The 18,722-nt window shown below is 49.5% G+C and overlaps 1 protein-coding gene across 1 annotated transcript in view; it reads right to left on the bottom strand.

The window, feature by feature from the left end:
- The window catches only part of agps (alkylglycerone phosphate synthase), a 45,727-nt gene that overhangs the window by 4,565 nt on the left and 22,440 nt on the right, over positions 1-18,722 (bottom strand). The window contains exons 11-19 of the mRNA XM_065012773.1: positions 14,398-14,525; positions 13,745-13,796; positions 7,712-7,788; positions 7,490-7,602; positions 6,003-6,075; positions 5,519-5,580; positions 4,458-4,547; positions 1,222-1,321; positions 983-1,040 (exon numbers count right to left, since the gene is read on the bottom strand). Coding sequence (XP_064868845.1) covers positions 983-1,040; positions 1,222-1,321; positions 4,458-4,547; positions 5,519-5,580; positions 6,003-6,075; positions 7,490-7,602; positions 7,712-7,788; positions 13,745-13,796; positions 14,398-14,525 — 753 coding nt within the window. The remainder of the gene's footprint in view (positions 1-982; positions 1,041-1,221; positions 1,322-4,457; positions 4,548-5,518; positions 5,581-6,002; positions 6,076-7,489; positions 7,603-7,711; positions 7,789-13,744; positions 13,797-14,397; positions 14,526-18,722) is intronic.

Below are 18,722 nucleotides of genomic sequence, written 5' to 3'. Positions count from 1 at the left end.
CACCCAGAGCCACTACACACACGCCCTGGGCAGCCTGACCTGGTGTAAACACAGGTTAGAAAAATGTATATTTCCTGCGGTGGCCTCCCACCTCGTCCTCCCAGACTACATCTGTTTTGTTTGATACACAAAACCCAGTGAAACTAGCTCCATTTGTCACGCGGTGATTGTGGGCAGACAAACCGGCCTGTCCTCGCTCAGATAGCAGACCCAGCTGTTATTAATCACAATTACAGAGTGGGCCTCGCACCGAGAAGCTGCATCAATATCCCCTCTCCCCTTGGCCCCACACCCCCCTGCTCAGCCCCCCTGCTCAGCCCCGGGTGGCCGGCTGGCCCACCGATTGGAGGTCAGTAAATACCGGGCGATAACACCGGCATCATTTACCCTGGCCTATTGCCTTCCAGTATTAGCAATCTTCTAATTTTTAACCTTCCCCGCCTTCGGGAGAAATTGTGATTTAATATCGCAGCTGATTCACTGCATGCTGTTCCTGACAGGCGTGATGAATAGCCTAAAGTGATGTATGAAAACGGCCAGGCGGATGGCAATATAGAGAAGGTAAGGTAGCCATTTGGGTTAGCCCTGATAGGGTACCAACAGAGCCGTTTTCCCCCCTTCGCTCCCCTGCTCACGTTTCATTTGGCCCGTGTTGAACAAAAGAGCCACGGCAGACTGTCTGCGCTGCGGGGAAGTTTGGACGCCCCAAGGAAGCAATGAAAGGTCTCCTCCTAGCCAAAAGAGGCTTTCAAAAGACCGTTCTTTGCCTGCTTTCTTACATAGAGCAGCATACCGAAAGAGCCTGTCAGACTACCCTAATGGGACTTTAAACCACTGCCCTGCCACCCATCTCTAAGTGAGGAGGCAGGGCAGTAGTATGAATGTTGTCGGGTTTTGGAGCCAAAAGGAACGGTGCCAAAGCGTGCTGACATGGTTAGATGTAGGGATACTTCTAGATGTAGGGATGTTCACTTGACTGTACCTCCGTGGTGGTGCGAGAGGCTTCCTCCATTGGCTAGGATCTCCTCTCGAGCGGCGTGCTAGGAATGGACAACAGACGACACATCAATCAACCCCTCATTTCCACAATGACCATCGTCACCCTTAACTATGGTGGTCATGCATCCTCCTGAGTGGTAACGGTTAAGAGTTTCAGGTCACAAATGATGCATGTCTGTGAGTGGGTAGCTAGTACATATTTGGAGTGCTGCGTAGATTTACCTCCACTCGTTCATATGTATGTACTGGGTCCGCCAGTCCTCTGTAGTTGAAGGCAAAGTAGAAGTAAACACACGCGCCAGCGTCATAGGTCTGAGTCACTCTGCAAGGCAAGAGCAAAGGGTTTCAACATGACAGTGTTCACAACAGAGAATAAAAGGCGGGGTTGTGTTCTTAAATGCTTTTGTCCACACGTGTCCCACTGCAATCTCTCTCCACATGAATCCAAAGAGAGCATCGTTTAGTAGAACCAAAATCCATTTTCTAACAATAAATGCTTTTTTTCTTCTCTCTCTCTCTCTCTCTCTCTCTCGCTCATTGGAATCGGAGAGCAGACGGATGGAGCCGAGAGGCTGGTGTTTTCTCGTGAACCTCTGACCCCAATTCTCCCTCATGTTTTCTAAGACGCGGAGGAGATGCGCTGGATCAGTCACCTTTAATAACATCCCATTATCAGGACATTGAATGGCCATCAGCACACTTTGATTGGATTATCTGAGCTACATTTACAATGGTTCAGGACACAATATGCTTCAACACTGGCTGTCCGCAACTGGCTAAAAGATTGTGCTTTCACATGAATACGCAAAACAAGAAATAATAATAATAACTGACATTTTGCACAGTTCAAAAGATGAATACTATTTGAAAACGTTACGTGCTTCCTTTTAAGAAGCGCAGGGCTAATATGATAAAATGCTCGATTCCCTTATCATTAAACATTTATTGGATATTAACCATCTTAGTAGGAATGTGCATATTTACTATAACTCTAACCAGGGCAAAAAGATCTGCATTGAAAATTCAACTAAACCCTTATCAATGAAACACTGTGCTTCAGGGAAAGGAAACACCAGTACAAGAGTCTGTGTTGTTTTTCTCTAGCCCCCCGTCTCCTCACTGTGTTGTTTTTCTCTAGCCCCCAGTCTCCTCACTCTGTTTTTCTCTAGCCCCCCGTCTCCTCTCTGTGTTTTTCTCTAGCCCCCAGTCTCCTCACTGTGTTGTTTCTCTCTAGCCCCCCAGTCTCCTCTCTGTGTTTTTCTCTAGCCCCCCGTCTCCTCTCTTTTTTCTCTAGCCCCCCGTCTCCTCTGTGTTTTTCTCTAGCCCCCCGTCTCCTCACTGTGTTGTTTTTCTCTAGCCCCCCGTCTCCTCACTCTGTTTTTCTCTAGCCCCGTCTCCTCTCTCTGTGTTTTTCTCTAGCCCCCAGTCTCCTCACTGTGTTGTTTCTCTCTAGCCCCCAGTCTCCTCTCTGTGTTTTTTTTCTAGCCCCCGTCTCCACTTTTGTTTCTCTAGCCCCCGTCTCCTCTTTTCTAGCCCCCGTCTCCTCTTTTCTCTAGCCCCGTCTCCTCACTGTGTTGTTTTTCTCTAGCCCCCGTCTCCTCACTCTGTTTTTCTCTAGCCCCCGTCTCCTCACTGTGTTGTTTCTCTCTAGCCCCCAGTCTCCTCTCTGTGTTTTTTCTCTAGCCCCCCGTCTCCTCTTTAGCCCCCGTCTCTCTTTTCTCTAGCCCCCCGTCTCCTCTTTTCTCTAGCCCCGTCTCCTCTGTGTTTTTCTCTAGCCCCCGTCTCCTCTCTTTCTCTAGCCCCCCGTCTCCTCTTTTTCTCTCTAGCCCCCCCCTCGTCTCCTCTCTGTGTTTTTCTCTAGCCCCCCGTCTCCTCTCTGTGTTTTTCTCTAGCCCCCCTCCTCACTGTGTTTCTCTCTAGCCCCCAGTCTCCTCTCTGTGTTTTTCTCTAGCCCCCCAGTCTCCTCTCTGTGTTTTTTCTCTAGCCCCCGTCTCCTCTGTGTTTTTCTCTAGCCCCCCGTCTCCTCTGTGTTTTTCTCTAGCCCCCCGTCTCCTCTGTGTTTTTCTAGCCCCCTCGTCTCCTCTGTGTTTTTCTCTAGCCCCCCGTCTCCTCTGTGTTTTTCTCTAGCCCCGTCTCCTCACTCTGTTTTTCTATAGCCCCCGTCTCCTGTGTTTTTTTCTCTAGCCCCCAGTCTCCTCACTGTGTTTTTCTCTAGCCCCCCGTCTGTGTTTTTCTCTAGCCCCCGTCTCCTGTGTTTTTTTTCTCTAGCCCCCAGTCTCCTCACTGTGTTTTTCTCTAGCCCCCCCCAGTCTGTGTTTTTCTCTAGCCCCCAGTCTCCTCACTGTGTTTTTCTCTAGCCCCGTCTCCTCACTGTGTTTTTCTCTAGCCCCGTCTCCTCACTGTGTTTTTCTCTAGCCCCGTCTCCTCTGTGTTTTTCTCTAGCCCCGTCTCCTCACTGTGTTTTTCTCTAGCCCCGTCTCCTCACTGTGTTTTTCTCTAGCCCCGTCTCCTCTGTGTTTTTCTCTAGCCCCGTGTTTTCTCTCCTCTGTGTTTTTCTCTAGCCCCGTCTCCTCTGTGTTTTTCTCTAGCCCCGTCTCCTCTGTGTTTTTCTCTAGCCCCGTCTCCTCTGTGTTTTTCTCTAGCCCCGTCTCCTCTGTGTTTTTCTCTAGCCCCGTCTCCTCTGTGTTTTTCTCTAGCCCCGTCTCCTCTGTGTTTTTCTCTAGCCCCGTCTCCTCTGTGTTTTTCTCTAGCCCCGTCTCCTCTATGTTTTTTCTCTAGCCCCGTCTCCTCTGTGTTTTTCTCTAGCCCCGTCTCCTCTGTGTTTTTCTCTAGCCCCCAGTCTCCACTGTGTTTTTCTCTAGCCCCCGTCTCCTCACTGTGTTTTTCTCTAGCCCCCGTCTCCTCACTGTGTTTTTCTCTAGCCCCCCAGTCTCCTCACTGTGTTTTTCTCTAGCCCCCCCGTCTCCTCTGTGTTTCTCTCTAGCCCCCAGTCTCTTTTGAGGAGTTGTGGGAAGAGCTGTTGTTCCTGTGACGTGGCCCATCGCTCGGAGGGTGTACTGGCTTCTAGAGGTTAAATGGGCAAATCAATCATGTGACAGACTGCAGGCGGGAAATAAATGGCTGAAGCCTAATCAGGTTGGGGCCTAATCTGTCCACAGTGAGCAAGGAGCAGGCAGTCTGTGCGTGTGTGGCCAGGTCACACAGGGAAGGTCACACAGGACTCCTCTCTTGCCTGCGCGCACACACTACTGGCCCACTCATAGCAGGGAACACGTTTTAGAAGATCTAATCATAGGATATGATCAACCACACCGGTCAAATATGTACACAAGTTGAATCATGGAGTTAGAGATGCAGAGGTACATGTCGAGGATTTTTTAACATGATCTCCACGATGTCAGCAAGTGTGTTGTCGCTCGGGAAACCAAGACGGCTGAAAGGTCTCCTCCTAAACGTACCTGCATGAGGTCAAGGGTTGAAACTGGACCCCTCGCTCTTTACACTCTCGGTTAATACGCTCTTTGACATTCCGGCAAAGGTCCAACACCCTGAAGAAAGACAACAGGAGAGAGAAACATAAAGACTAGCATGTTCTCCTGAAGAGTAGCAGACTGTTAGGACATGTTGAAAGCCCTGTCTGAGACCCAGTAATGCACTATATAGGGAATAGGGTGCACAGCCCCATGATTTAACCCAGTACGACAGGTGGAGCTGAGCTGTCGAGAGTTATGTGAAGAGAAGGCCTCTGGCCCTGCACTGTGGGGTACACAGACAGAGACAGACAAGGTGGAGAACCTCACACCATTATGGAGACTGTAGTGCTAGGTTTTTGTAGCTGGGAGAGACTGGCTCACTCTGTTCTCTAATGGCCGTCACTCCCAGGCATGTGCAGCCTAGTGTGGAGAGATGGAGGAGGAAGAGGGGTAATGAGCCCTGAACATATGCTCGCCCGCTAACCCCCATCAGGCAGTCTACACAGTGGGGTGCTGAGCACGCGTGTGTGTTGGTGTCCATGTGTGTGTGTGTGTCTGCCCGTCTGTCTGTGAAAAAAGGGGGGGGGGGGGGGGGGTGTACTCTCCTGAGATATCGCTTTAAGGTCCAAGGGAGTCAGTCATTGTTTTGTTCATGTGTGGGAAGAACTGTGTGGTTTCATAATGGGACGTTTTTTTTACTCTGAATTTCCAACACTGTATGTTGGATATTCATGTTCAATCTCACACCCAGCAGCACACATTAATGCATCACACTGGCCATGTCTCTCTCTTTCCCTGTCGCGCCCCCCCTGCATAGAGTCAGGCTGGGGCTGGAGAGGCAGTCTTCCCTCCCACGCACAGCCAGTTAATGGAGGGAGGAGGCAGGCATGAAGGTGAATGTCAGAGAGGGAGTAGGGGTTGAGATACTTGTCTTTGGGGCTCTTCAAACTGACTGTGTGGGAAGAGAGTGATGTCGAATTGTCACACCAGTTCAGAGACACTCGTTCATTCACAAAGGTTAAACAAGCTGCCATCTTTGTCTTTACCTGTCCCAAGGCACCGATGTCTCAAATGATTCTGCGACCACGTAGTAGTCCATCCCCAAGTCCTGTTAAATAAACCGCAAGACAAATGCTGAAGTAGAACATAATAGCACGGGGCTTGGATTTGAGAAGGGGACAATATATGATCAAATAAAATAACTATTATTGGAAGTCAAATAAAAAAAAGAGGCACACAATATAGCTTAGTGTTTCACACTTCGCGTGAGGAAAAGAGCTTTTCACTGTCAATTGCTCATGTCCAGATTCCTCGAATGACAACATGACATCCCTGGCTGAACAGAGGCGCCAGATATCTCAGAGGTCACATTCTGCAGCCTTTGTGTGCATGTTCCTTCTATCCTATCCTATCAGCTGACAGAGGTCTCTATCTGCCCCTGTGAGCAGTGCCCCCCCCCCCCTCCCCTCCCCTCCCCGAGCTGTCTCTGGACACTAGGAGAGTATGGCAGAATAGAGGAGAAGAAGTGACCCACCCGAGGTAAGCGATGACGAAGGTCAGAATGTAGCCTCTCTGTCCATTGTCCTCTCCAGCTGCCAGGCCCCTGGAAAAAGATAAGTTAATATTTAACAGGTTCCTTTCTGGCCCTGTCATCTCTCCCTGACCACAGCTGCCTGTGATGCCCATCAGTACCATTCACTGCCACAATGTTCAAATCAATGATTGCCGCTCTGTGCCTCCCTGCGGGTCAACCACACATCCATCACCCACCACGGGTAATAACATTTTCAACCAACAACCCAAATTAAATCAGGACGCACTCATTAAGAAATCACCAAATTGATTTACCTGTAATTTTCTCCCCAAATTTCTTAAAACCAGAAGACAATATCCCTTACAGACCCACCCAATCGATCACAGGCTCTCGACAAGTGATGATGAAATGATGGAAAAACTAAAACACAACACACTGCCTGGTAGGTGAGGCCTGTTCAATGATTAAACTTGTGAATCGGTCAGGATAATACCTGAGGGCACAAAGCCAGTGACCTGAGGAATGGACTGGAAGCTGTGCACTGGGCCAAGGAGCAACACTAATACACAATCCATAGGGTCACCAAGACAATAACGGTATTTCTCATGGGTCCAGTGTTTTCATGAAAGGTTTGTTTATGATGACTAGGTACAGAGCAGATGAGGTGTGTTCAGGGGGATGAAGAAGTGAGTTATTTGCTACAGTATGTTCCGATTCCTCTTTAATGGTGTGGAACAGTGTGGTTCCGGTCAGGGTGGGACCCCCAGCCCAGCGTAGGCCCCCAGGCACCTCAGACATGGCGATGAAGCCGTGCTGTAAGGCCCAAGTCCCTACTCGCTGACCTCTGTGGCACTACACACGACAACACACTTTTGTATATGTAATCGATTACTTTGGGCCTTTCAGTTGTATACGGGGTTGTTAGAAGAGCGAAGGAATGTCTCCAGAATTCCACGAGTGCAGGTGAATTGAACATGTTGGGGAACTATGAGGAACCCAGGTTTGTTGCTATTGTAGTTAAGGTGCACACATACAGAATGGAGAGAGATAGCATCCCTTTCAGGCTGATAGATCACTTATTTCCACCAGGGCCTCTATTGATCTGCCTCACAATCAATCAGAATATCCCCCCCCCCCCCCCACACACACACCACCAAAGTAGGTCTGACAGGAGGACGGCCACAGGTGATCCATCACATTGCTCTTTATACTTGGTCTTAGATTGGTTCAAACACACCACCTTCAGCCTGAGGGGCCAAGCTCTTCCACTATGGAAATGGAATGCCTCTAAGCAAGGCCTAAGGCAGATTTCTCACAATGTGGAGTGTACCAGGTACCAACTGTAGTTTTGTCTTGTGTTGTATGTAACCTGTGCACTGAAGACAGTCTCCCAGAATAAAAGGGGGAATTTAACCCTCACAAATTTAGGATGCATGTTGGGTAACATCTGCTGACCTGAGAGAAGGAAATGGGGGCTACTTACCCAAATGTTGCAGCAATGTCGTAAACTTGTTTTTCGTGCTGCAAGACCCTCTCGCGGTTCCCTTCGAACAGCAGGGTGGCAACGACCAACTGGTGGGGGTCGAAACCTTTGAACTGGGAAAAAACAGGGAAGTAAAATTGGTTTAACCCTTTCCAGGAAGTACAAATGACATACAAAAAGAGAAATGAGGAGTAGTATTTCTGCCAAATCATTAAGAATTACCTTGGTGATGTAGAATTTCTTTAACCCTTCCACAAAATTTGTGAAAATGGACGACACTTGAGGTTTCAGGGCATGACCTGTAGAAACAGAAGGGCCAAGTCCCTTAACTCAAAAGCCAAGTGGACCTCTGTCTTTTCTCTTTTGGACAATACAGTTTAGAGGAACTACCGATATCGTTTATTCACACATTTGGTCACACTCAGCCCACCCATCTCCTGCCTGTTTCTTCCAGGACTAACATGGCAACTGAGTCACAATTATTTAGGTGTGGAAACAAAAGGAGGAAAATAAATGGTAACATTTGAATAACTTTACAAGTGCCTGCGACAGGGACAATAAATCAGTGGGTTTCCGAGGGGAAGTGGGTTTGACACGGCCATATCCGTCTTCCTCAGCCACCGCGCGTTTTGATTTATTCGTGATCGGACACACAAAGCGCCTGTGGACAAGCTAAAGTGAGGGTCTGGAGCCGATGGGATGGTTATCAATCACAGTGGGGTAGAGTCCTGGGTGACTCTGTGGAGACTGAACACTTCATTTCTTTCCCCTCCGTCTCACAGTCTCTTCATCACTTAGTGTTCCAATTGCTTCCATTCCAAATTTGATTGTGGGTCTTTAGGTCTCCCGCAGCCATCACGCTCATTAATGAAATACTCAACGACCAGAGAGGAGAGGGATTATACATACATCGTGTCATTCCCCCCCCCCGTCTGCCTTTTGTTCGTTTAACGCATGTCAACGGCTAACATACCACTTGCCATATTCATCATACTAGCGTATTGAGATAAGTGGCCCCTATATTTTACTTTGTACAATTCGGAAATGAGCAGGCCCATTGAATACATCAGATCCCTTCACTCAGCAGCCAGGGGAATTTAAAGGGAAGGCAACCCAGCAAACAAAAACTGGTTCTGTGAACATTCCCAGAACATTCATTAGATTGCCCCCAAAACGTTCTAATAACACCAAAACTGTACAGGTGTGCTGATGATTATACAGTGTTTGTATAAAACATTTGCCTGACGTTGCAAGAACATTCACAGAACACATTCTGTTACATTACCTGGAAACCTAATTTTAAAAAACGTTCTGTGGTGGTTGTTACAGACGTTGTGCACAAAATTTTAGTGGATGCTAGAACATTCCAAGAATATCTCATTTAAAACATTAAAATACATGTATTTTTATTTTTCAACCGGGAACATTTAATGTTAGATAAAATCCTAACTAGAACTTAATGAGAATGTTCGCTAATATCCTGGGAATGTTCCCGGTTTGCTGGGAAGGCACTAATAAGTCCAAGAAGGTATCCTATCAGTCCAGACTGAGGTTCAGTTATTAGTGAGAAACCTGGTCGCTTCATCTTGCCTGCTTAATGCTAAGAAGTGCTCACTCGGTGAAAAGTGGGAATATAAGGGAGACTAATGAGATCCCAGGAGACTGAAGAACTTTACAAAGATGTCGGGCACCAACGCCTGATACATTCCCCCAGACCTCAAGAAAAATATTGTAAAACTTCAATATAACAACTGCTTAATTGTTGCCAAGGTCATTTTTCATTGGGCTTCAGTCCACGAGTCGTGTGTGTGTGTGTGTGTGTGTGCAGCTAGAAACTCTGCTGAAATAACGCTACATTTAACTTAATGCAATGCAGCAGACAGGCAAAAAGCATACATGAAGAAACGTTGCCAATGCTGCATTCTTTCCTCTAATGGATTACAGTTGGGGGGAGGAGCCTCACACAAAACCAGGCCAAATGGCAATTAAAAAGAACGTCAGATTCAAGGAATTAGACCATTTTCAAAATACAATGATTGAGCAGAAAGACATGGCATAGATTCAAGCTGGGAATTGCCGGGCACCTCGCCATATGATATTATCACGATACTTAGGTGCCGATATGATATATATTGTGATTCTACATGCATTGCGATTCGATACTGTGATTTTATTGAGATTCCATTTTCCAAACATATTCCTCACCATATGTCTGCTGCAGTGGGACAGAGAGAGACATGAGAAAACGAGTTTTGATCAGTCATAGAAATAAAAGTGCTCCCTATTTAAAAAGAAGACGGAGAAAAGGCTATGAAGGAGTTTTGGTGCAGGTACAGCCAACTAGCGCAGAAATAATATTGCGGAATTGTCAAAACGATGCAATATATCATGGAAATAATATCCCGATATTGATCCCCCCCATCACTAGAAGGTACTAGCATGTTTCTCAGATTCCAGCCTTGTCTGAGAAAGGCTACAGAGGGGGGTGAACTGTGGAGGGAACTAGAGGGAATTACTTAGAAATGGAAACCAGGTCAGCCACACAGCACAGGCCGCATGTGGAGCCAGAGAGCATGTCGGGCACCAACGCCTGATACATTCCCCCAGAGCTCAAGAAAAATATACTTCACTTTGAGCTCCCGTGTTAAACAAAGACACACTGAGTGTACAAAACATTATGAGGTCTTTCCATGACAGACTGACCAGGTGAACGCCATGATCACTTATTGATGCCACTTGTTAAATCCACTTCAATCAGTGTAGATGAATTGGAGGACACAGGTTAAAAGAAGGATTTTTAAGCCTCGAGACAATTGAGACATGGACTGGGTATGTGTGCCATTCAGAGGGTGAATGGGCAAGACAAAAAAGATTGAAGTGACTTTGAACAGGTTCTGGTAGTAGGTGCCAGGTACACCGGTTTGTGTCAAGAACTGCAATGCTGCTGGGTTTTTCACACTCAACACTTTCCTGTGGTTATCGAGAATGGTCCACTGGCCTCCCGGGTGGCGCAGTGGTTAAGGGCGCTGTACTGCAGCGCCAGCTGTGCCATCAGAGTCCCTGGGTTTGCGCCCAGGCTCTGTCGTAACCGGCCGCGACTGGGAGGTCCGTGGGGCGACGCACAATTGGCCTAGAGTCGTCCGGGTTAGGGAGGGCTTGGTTGGTAGGGATGTCCTTGTCTCATCGCGCACCAGCGACTCCTGTGGCGGGCCGGGTGCAGTGCGCGCTAACCAAGGTTGCCAGGTGCACGGTGTACCCTCCGACGACACATTGGTGCGGCTGGCTTCCAGGTTCGATGCGCGCTGTGTTAAGAAGCAGTACGGCTGGCTGGGTTGTGTATCGGAGGACGCATGACTTAGTCTCTCCCGAGCCCGTACGGGAGTTGTAGTGATGAGACAAGATAGTAGCTACTATAACAATTGGATACCACGAAATTGGGGAGAAAAAGGGGTAAAAAAAAATCAAATCAAATAAATAAAAGAGAATGGTCCACTACCCAAAGGACGCCCGTCCAACTTAACACAACGGTGGGAAGCATTGGGCCTTTCTAATCGACCTGGCCCGGGTATCCTGGAAGGACATTGACCTCATCCCGTCAGTTGAGGATGCCTGGTCATTCTTTAAAAGTAACTTCCTCACCATTTTAGATAAGCATGCTCCGTTCAAAAAATGCAGAACCAAGAACAGATACAGCCCTTGGTTCACTCCAGACCTGACTGCCCTCGACCAGCACAAAAACATCCTGTGGCGGACTGCAATAGCATCGAATAGCCCCCGTGATATGCAACTGTTCAGGGAAGTCAGGAACCAATACACGCAGTCAGTCAGGAAAGCTAAGGGCAGCTTCTTCAGGCAGAAGTTTGCATCCTGTAGCTCCAACTCCAAAAAGTTCTGGGACACTGTGAAGTCCATGGAGAACAAGAGCACCTCCTCCCAGCTGCCCACTGCACTGAGGCTAGGTAACACGGTCTCCACCGATAAATCCACGATTATCGAAAGCTTCAATAAGCACTTCTCAACGGCTGGCCATGCCTTCCGCCTGGCTACTCCAACCTCGGCCAACAGCTCCGCCCCGCAGCTCCTCGCCCAAGCCTCTCCAGGTTCTCCTTTACCCAAATCCAGATAGCAGATGTTCTGAAAGAGCTGCAAAACCTAGACCCGTACAAATCAGCTGGGCTTGACAATCTGGACCCTCTATTTCTGAAACTATCTGCCGCCATTGTTGCAACCCCTATTACCAGCCTGTTCAACCTCTCTTTCATATCGTCTGAGATCCCCAAGGATTGAAAGCTGCCGCAGTCATCCCCCTCTTCAAAGGGGGAGACACCCTGGACCCAAACTGCTATAGACCTATATCCATCCTGCCCTGCCTATCTAAGGTCTTCGAAAGCCAAGTCAACAAACAGGTCACTGACCATCTCGAATCCCACCGTACCTTCTCCGCTGTGCAATCTGGTTTCCGAGCCGGTCACGGGTGCACCTCAGCCACGCTCAAGGTACTAAACGATATCATAACCGCCATCGATAAAAGACAGTACTGTGCAGCCGTCTTCATCGACCTCGCCAAGGCTTTCGACTCTGTCAATCACCATATTCTTATCGGCAGACTCAATAGCCTCGGTTTCTCGGATGACTGCCTTGCCTGGTTCACCAATTACTTTGCAGACAGAGTTCAGTGTGTCAAATCGGAGGGCATGCTGTCCGGTCCTCTGGCAGTCTCTATGGGGGTGCCACAGGGTTCAATTCTCGGGCCGACTCTTTTCTCTGTATATATCAATGATGTTGCTCTTGCTGCGGGCGATTCCCTGATCCACCTCTACGCAGACGACACCATTCTATATACTTTCGGCCCGTCATTAGACACTGTGCTATCTAACCTCCAAACGAGCTTCAATGCCATACAGCACTCCTTCCGTGGCCTCCAACTGCTCTTAAACGCGAGTAAAACCAAATGCATGCTTTTCAACCGATCGCTGCCTGCACCCGCATGCCCGACTAGCATCACCACCCTGGATGGTTCCGACCTTGAATATGTGGACATCTATAAGTACCTAGGTGTCTGGCTAGACTGCAAACTCTCCTTCCAGACTCACATCAAACATCTCCAATCGAAAATCAAATCAAGAGTCGGCTTTCTATTCCGCAACAAAGCCTCCTTCACTCACGCCGCCAAGCTTACCCTAGTAAAACTGACTATCCTACCGATCCTCGATTTCGGCGATGTCATCTACAAAATGGCTTCCAACACTCTACTCAGCAAACTGGATGCAGTCTATCACAGTGCCATCCGTTTTGTCACCAAAGCACCTTATACCACCCACCACTGCGACTTGTATGCTCTAGTCGGCTGGCCCTCGCTGCATATTCGTCGCCAGACCCACTGGCTCCAGGTCATCTACAAGTCCATGCTAGGTAAAGCTCCGCCTTATCTCAGTTCACTGGTCACGATGGCAACACCCATCCGTAGCACGCGCTCCAGCAGGTGTATCTCACTGATCATCCCTAAAGCCAACACCTCATTTGGCCGCCTTTCGTTCCAGTACTCTGCTGCCTGTGACTGGAACGAACTGCAAAAATCGCTGAAGTTGGAGACTTATCTCCCTCACCAACTTCAAACATCAGCTATCCGAGCAGCTAACCGATCGCTGCAGCTGTACATAGTCTATTGGTAAATAGCCCACCCATTTTCACCTACCTCATTCCCATACTGTTTTTATACTTTTTTTTTTATTAAAAAAACAATATATATATATTATTTACTTTTCTGCTCTTTTGCACACCAATATCTCTACCTGTACATGACCATCTGATCATTTATCACTCCAGTGTTAATCTGCAAAATTGTATTATTTGCCTACCTCATGCCTTTTGCACACATTGTATATAGACTGCCCATTTTTTTTCTACTGTGTTATTGACTTGTTAATTGTTTACTCCATGTGTAACTCTGTTGTCTGTTCACACTGCTATGCTTTATCTTGGCCAGGTCGCAGTTGCAAATGAGAACTTGTTCTCAACTAGCCTACCTGGTTAAATAAAGGTGAAATAAATAAATAAATAAAAACATGGGCCAGCATCCCTGTGGAACACTTTCAACACCTTGTAGAGTCCATGCCCTGACAAATTGAGGCTGTTCTGAGGGTAAAAGTGGGGTGGGGGTGCAACTCAATATTAGGAAGGTGTTCTAATGTTTTATACACACAATGTAGATGCCTTTGCAGAGATGAAATGGCAGGGTTTTGAATGATGACTTACCAAACTGAAACTGTTCGTTATCCATGAGCCGGATGGATGCAGGTGCACACCTCTTGGGGGGGGGAAAAGTATAATTTAGGAGCATGTTTCATTTTATTTTGTGCACATTTCCCCATCCCACACTTTATTCTAGTAATTTCCCTAGTGAAAGTTGAACCTGCATTACGTTTCGTAATTTAGAGGAAAAACCTTTGAAATGACATTTGTCACACAATAATACACAACCTGTAGACATGAGCAGACATTCCTGGTCGTGTGTGGATCCCCGTACATCAAAAGCCACGGCTCAATGGTCGATACCTTAAATTGTGTGCTATACTAGTGTACCGACTCAACTCAGTTCTGTTACGAACGGAGCTGCACAAATCATATGCTTGTAGTCATCGATAATGGTTGCATCAGCACTGCCCAGTAAGAGTGGAAAGAGGTAGCTTATTCGTTATTATGGTCTTCATTATCATTCAAATTAATTCCTTCCCAGAATTGGAGATCTGCCCATCATTAACTGACCCCTTTGTTTGTACACTGCAGTATTGCATTGATCTGCACTGTTCAATGCCTGCATAGTTTAGCTACTGTTCTCATTGTTATTATGATGTAGCCTATAGGTTACATTGTACAAACACTCAACACAAGATGGTAATGGTCTTTACCTGCTTGGCTACCTCTCGTAAGCAGGCCACTCCTGCTTCAAAGTTTGGGAAGACCACCGAGCCGTACTTCTGGTACTCGGGGATTGGTCGGATCTTCATCGTTACCTCGGTAACCACACCAAGAGTTCCTAGGGGAAAACACAAGGGAACACACAATAGAAACCGAGCTTCTCACGCAATAACGATTTCGAAACAATAGCCTGACATTGGTTGGGGTTAGGTTTGATTGATAATTGAAGCGGTAATGCCTGACATTGGTTGGGGTTAGGTTTGATTGATAATTGAAGCGGTAATGCCTGACATTGGTTGGGGTTAGGTTTGATTGATAATTGAAGCGGTAAAGCCTGACATTGGTTGGGGTTAGGTTTGATTGATAATTGAAGCGGTAATGCCTGACATTGGTTGGGGTTAGGTTTGATTGATAATTGAAGCGGTAATGCCTGACATTGGTTGGGGTTAGGTTTGATTGATAATTGAAGCGGTAATGCCTGACATTGGTTGGGGTTAGGTTTGATTGATAATTGAAGCGGTAAAGCCTGACATTGGTTGGGGTTAGGTTTGATTGATAATTGAAGCGGTAATGCCTGACATTGGTTGGGGTTAGGTTTGATTGATAATTGAAGCGGTAATGCCTGACATTGGTTGGGGTTAGGTTTGATTGATAATTGAAGCGTAATGCCTGACATTGGTTGGGGTTAGGTTTGATTGATAATTGAAGCGGTAATGCCTGACATTGGTTGGGGTTAGGTTTGATTGATAATTGAAGCGGTAAAGCCTGACATTGGTTGGGGTTAGCTTTGATTGATAATTGAAGCGGTAAAGCCTGACATTGGTTGGGGTTAGGTTTGATTGATAATTGAAGCGGTAAAGCCTGACATTGGTTGGGGTTAGGTTTGATTGATAATTGAAGCGGTAAAGCCTGACATTGGTTGGGGTTAGGTTTGATTGATAATTGAAGCGGTAAAGCCTGACTTAACCAACTGGGTTGGTGACGACCAGTGGTGTAGTGGAGGGTAACCACATGTAAAACGCAGTTTCCGCACCTTTTACATTTGTTTTGGTGCAAGCGTTCATCCACCTGGTTTCTTTACCACCACATCACTGGTGGTGACCTGTGTGTCACCTTTCACCTCTTGTGATCTGGTTTCATGCTGCTCACAGGAGACCAATGAGATTTATCGAGGAAATAAAACAGGTCCATATCAAAGGAAGGCCAACACCAGGCGCCCATTACATGTCGCCCAGGGTTCCCAGCTAACCTCTGACCCCACAAAGTATCCACTGTGTCTGTAGCTTTTACGTGTCATGTTACACGTAGAATTTTCCCTGCCGCAAAAATGTCCAAAATGGACCCCTATTCCCTTGTATAGAGCACTATTTCTTATCAGTGCCCATAGGGCTCTGGTAAAAAGTAGTGCACTATTGAAGGAAGAGGGTGCCATTTGGGACGCACTAGTCCCTTAAGGAAGGTTCTCTATCAAAACACACAACGCCATTTCCCGTGTTTCAGAAAAACTAACAAAGAGGTTGTAGAAAAGGATGACAATTTGAATGCAGATGCATGTTATTGACATGGACGGACTCCCAAATGGCAAACTATGGACAACTAATGAAACTAACTACGCAGTAAACACACCAATAAAGGAATCCTGTTTTGCTTTGCTCCGTTTACAAATCCCACGGAGAGTATAGATGCAGTAACTGGCTCTATAAAACCTGAACGGTGGAAAGGATTGTAAACAAAGACTTTATCTTAATCACCGTAAATAGTGATAACCTCAGTCACCTGTTAATAATTCTGCGGGAGGAAATCAAAACGTGATTTTTCATTTAATATATTGTTGTTAATTACTATTTCCATATAAAAAAAACAGATGTCTTGATAATGGCTAAATGAGTGTTTATGAACGTTGGCTAATTTGAGAAAATATCCACAATAATTACATACTGTCAGATCAAGTTGAACCATACATTGTCTTGATCTATTATTGGCTCTGAATTCACAAGTTTCCTCAAAATAAAATCATCAATAACATTTTCTGAAATCTCAAAAATACAGAACCTTTTCCTTCAGATGAATCTGTAATTCTGTAAATGTGTACTTGACTGATGTACAGCCAGATCCATTAGGGGCTGTCCTGTGCATGCCAGGGCCGTTAATGAGCCCTTTAATGTGACACTACATGCCACATGCTGCTCTCTAGTGGCCCAACCAAGAACGTGACTCCATCATCACCCCTCGGCACATAACCTGGGCCTCGTCACACTCACACTCTGGTGGAGGTAGAACCCACAGCACAGAGACGAGCGAGAGACGGGGAGAGAGCGAGACGGGGAGAGAGAGACGGAGGGAGCGAGCGAGACGGGGAGAGAGAGAGACGAAGCGAACGAGCGAGACGGAGTGAGGGAGCGAACGAGCGAGACGGAGTGAGGGAGCGAACGAGCGAGACTGAGTGAGGGAGCGAACGAGCGAGACTGAGTGAGGGAGCGAGGGAGCGAGACGGAGGGAGGGAGCGAGACCGAGGGAGGGAGCGAGGGAGCGAGCGAGACGGAGGGAGGGAGCGAACGAGCGAGACGGAGGGAGGGAGCGAGGGAGCGAGCGAGACGGAGGGAGGGAGGGAGCGAGGGAGCGAGCGAGACGGGAGGGAGGGAGCGAGCGAGACGGAGGGAGGGAGCGAGCGAGACGGAGGGAGGGAGCGAGCGAGACGGAGGGAGGGGGAGGGAGGGAGGGAGGGGGAGGGAGCGAGCGAGACGGAGGGAGGGAGCGAGCGAGACGGAGGGAGGGAGGGAGCGAGCGAGACGGAGGGAGGGAGGGAGCGAGACGGAGGGAGGGAGCGAGACGGAGGGAGCGAGACGGAGCGAGGGAGGGAGGGAGGGAGCGAGCGAGACGGAGGGAGGGAGGGAGGGAGCGAGACGGAAGGAGGGAGGGAGGGAGCGAGACGGAGGGGGAGGGAGGGAGGGAGCGAGACGGAGGGAGGGAGGGAGGGAGCGAGACGGAGGGAGGGAGGGAGCGAGACGGAGGGAGGGAGGGAGCGAGACGGAGGGAGGGAGGGAGCGAGACGGAGGGAGGGAGGGAGGGAGCGAGCGAGACGGAGGGAGGAGGGAGGGAGCGAGCGAGACGGAGGGAGGGGAGGGAGCGAGACGGAGGGAGGGAGGGAGCGAGACGGAGGGAGGGAGGGAGGGAGACGGAGGGAGGGAGGGAGGGAGACGGAGGGAGGGAGGGAGGGAGCGAGACGGAGGGAGGGAGGGAGGGAGCGAGACGGAGGGAGGGAGGGAGGGAGCGAGACGGAGGGAGCGAGCGAGACGGAGGGAGGGAGGGAGCGAGCGAGACGGAGGGAGGGAGCGAGCGAGACGGAGGGAGCGAGACGGAGGGAGGGAGGGAGCGAGCGAGACGGAGGGAGGGAAGGAGCGAGCGAGACGGAGGGAGGGAGGGAGCGAGCGAGACGGAGGGAGGGAGGGAGGGGGAGGGAGGGAGGGAGGGAGCGAGCGAGACGGAGGGAGGGAGGGAGCGAGCGAGACGGAGGGAGGGAGGGAGCGAGCGAGACGGAGGGAGGGAGCGAGCGAGACGGAGGGAGGGAGCGAGACGGAGGGAGGGAGCGAGCGAGACGGAGGGAGGGAGCGAGACGGAGGGAGGGAGGGAGCGAGACGGAGGGAGGAGGGAGCGAGACGGAGGGAGGGAGCGAGCGAGACGGAGGGAGGGAGCGAGCGAGACGGAGGGAGGGAGGGAGCGAGACGGAGGGAGGGAGGGAGGGAGCGAGACGGAGGGAGGGAGGGAGGGAGCGAGACGGAGGGAGCGAGACGGAGGGAGGGAGGGAGCGAGACGGAGGGAGGGAGGGAGCGAGACGGAGGGAGGGAGGGAGGGAGCGAGACGGAGGGAGGGAGGGAGCAGACGGAGGGAGGGAGGGAGCGAGACGGAGGGAGGGAGGGAGCGAGACGGAGGGAGGGAGGGAGCGAGACGGAGGGAGGGAGCGAGCGAGACGGAGGGAGGGAGCGAGCGAGACGGAGGGAGGGAGCGAGCGAGACGGAGGGAGGGAGCGAGCGAGAGGACGGAGGGAGGGAGCGAGCAAGACGGAGGGAGGGAGCGAGCGAGACGGAGGGAGGGAGGGAGCGAGCGAGACGGAGGGAGGGAGGGAGCGAGCGAGACGGAGGGAGGGAGGGAGCGAGCGAGACGGAGGGAGGGAGCGAGCGAGACGGAGGGAGGGAGCGAGCGAGACGGAGGGAGGGAGGGAGCGAGACGGAGGGAGGGAGGGAGGGAGCGAGACGGAGGGAGGGAGGGACGGAGGGAGGGAGCGAGCGAGACGGAGGGAGGGAGCGAGCGAGACGGA

The sequence above is a fragment of the Oncorhynchus nerka genome, linkage group LG3, assembly GCF_034236695.1.
Source record: "Oncorhynchus nerka isolate Pitt River linkage group LG3, Oner_Uvic_2.0, whole genome shotgun sequence".
In the NCBI taxonomy this organism is placed as follows: Eukaryota; Metazoa; Chordata; class Actinopteri; order Salmoniformes; family Salmonidae; genus Oncorhynchus; species Oncorhynchus nerka.
The sequence above is the reverse complement of the archived record's forward strand: the minus strand, read 5'-3'. Positions and strand labels throughout refer to the sequence as shown.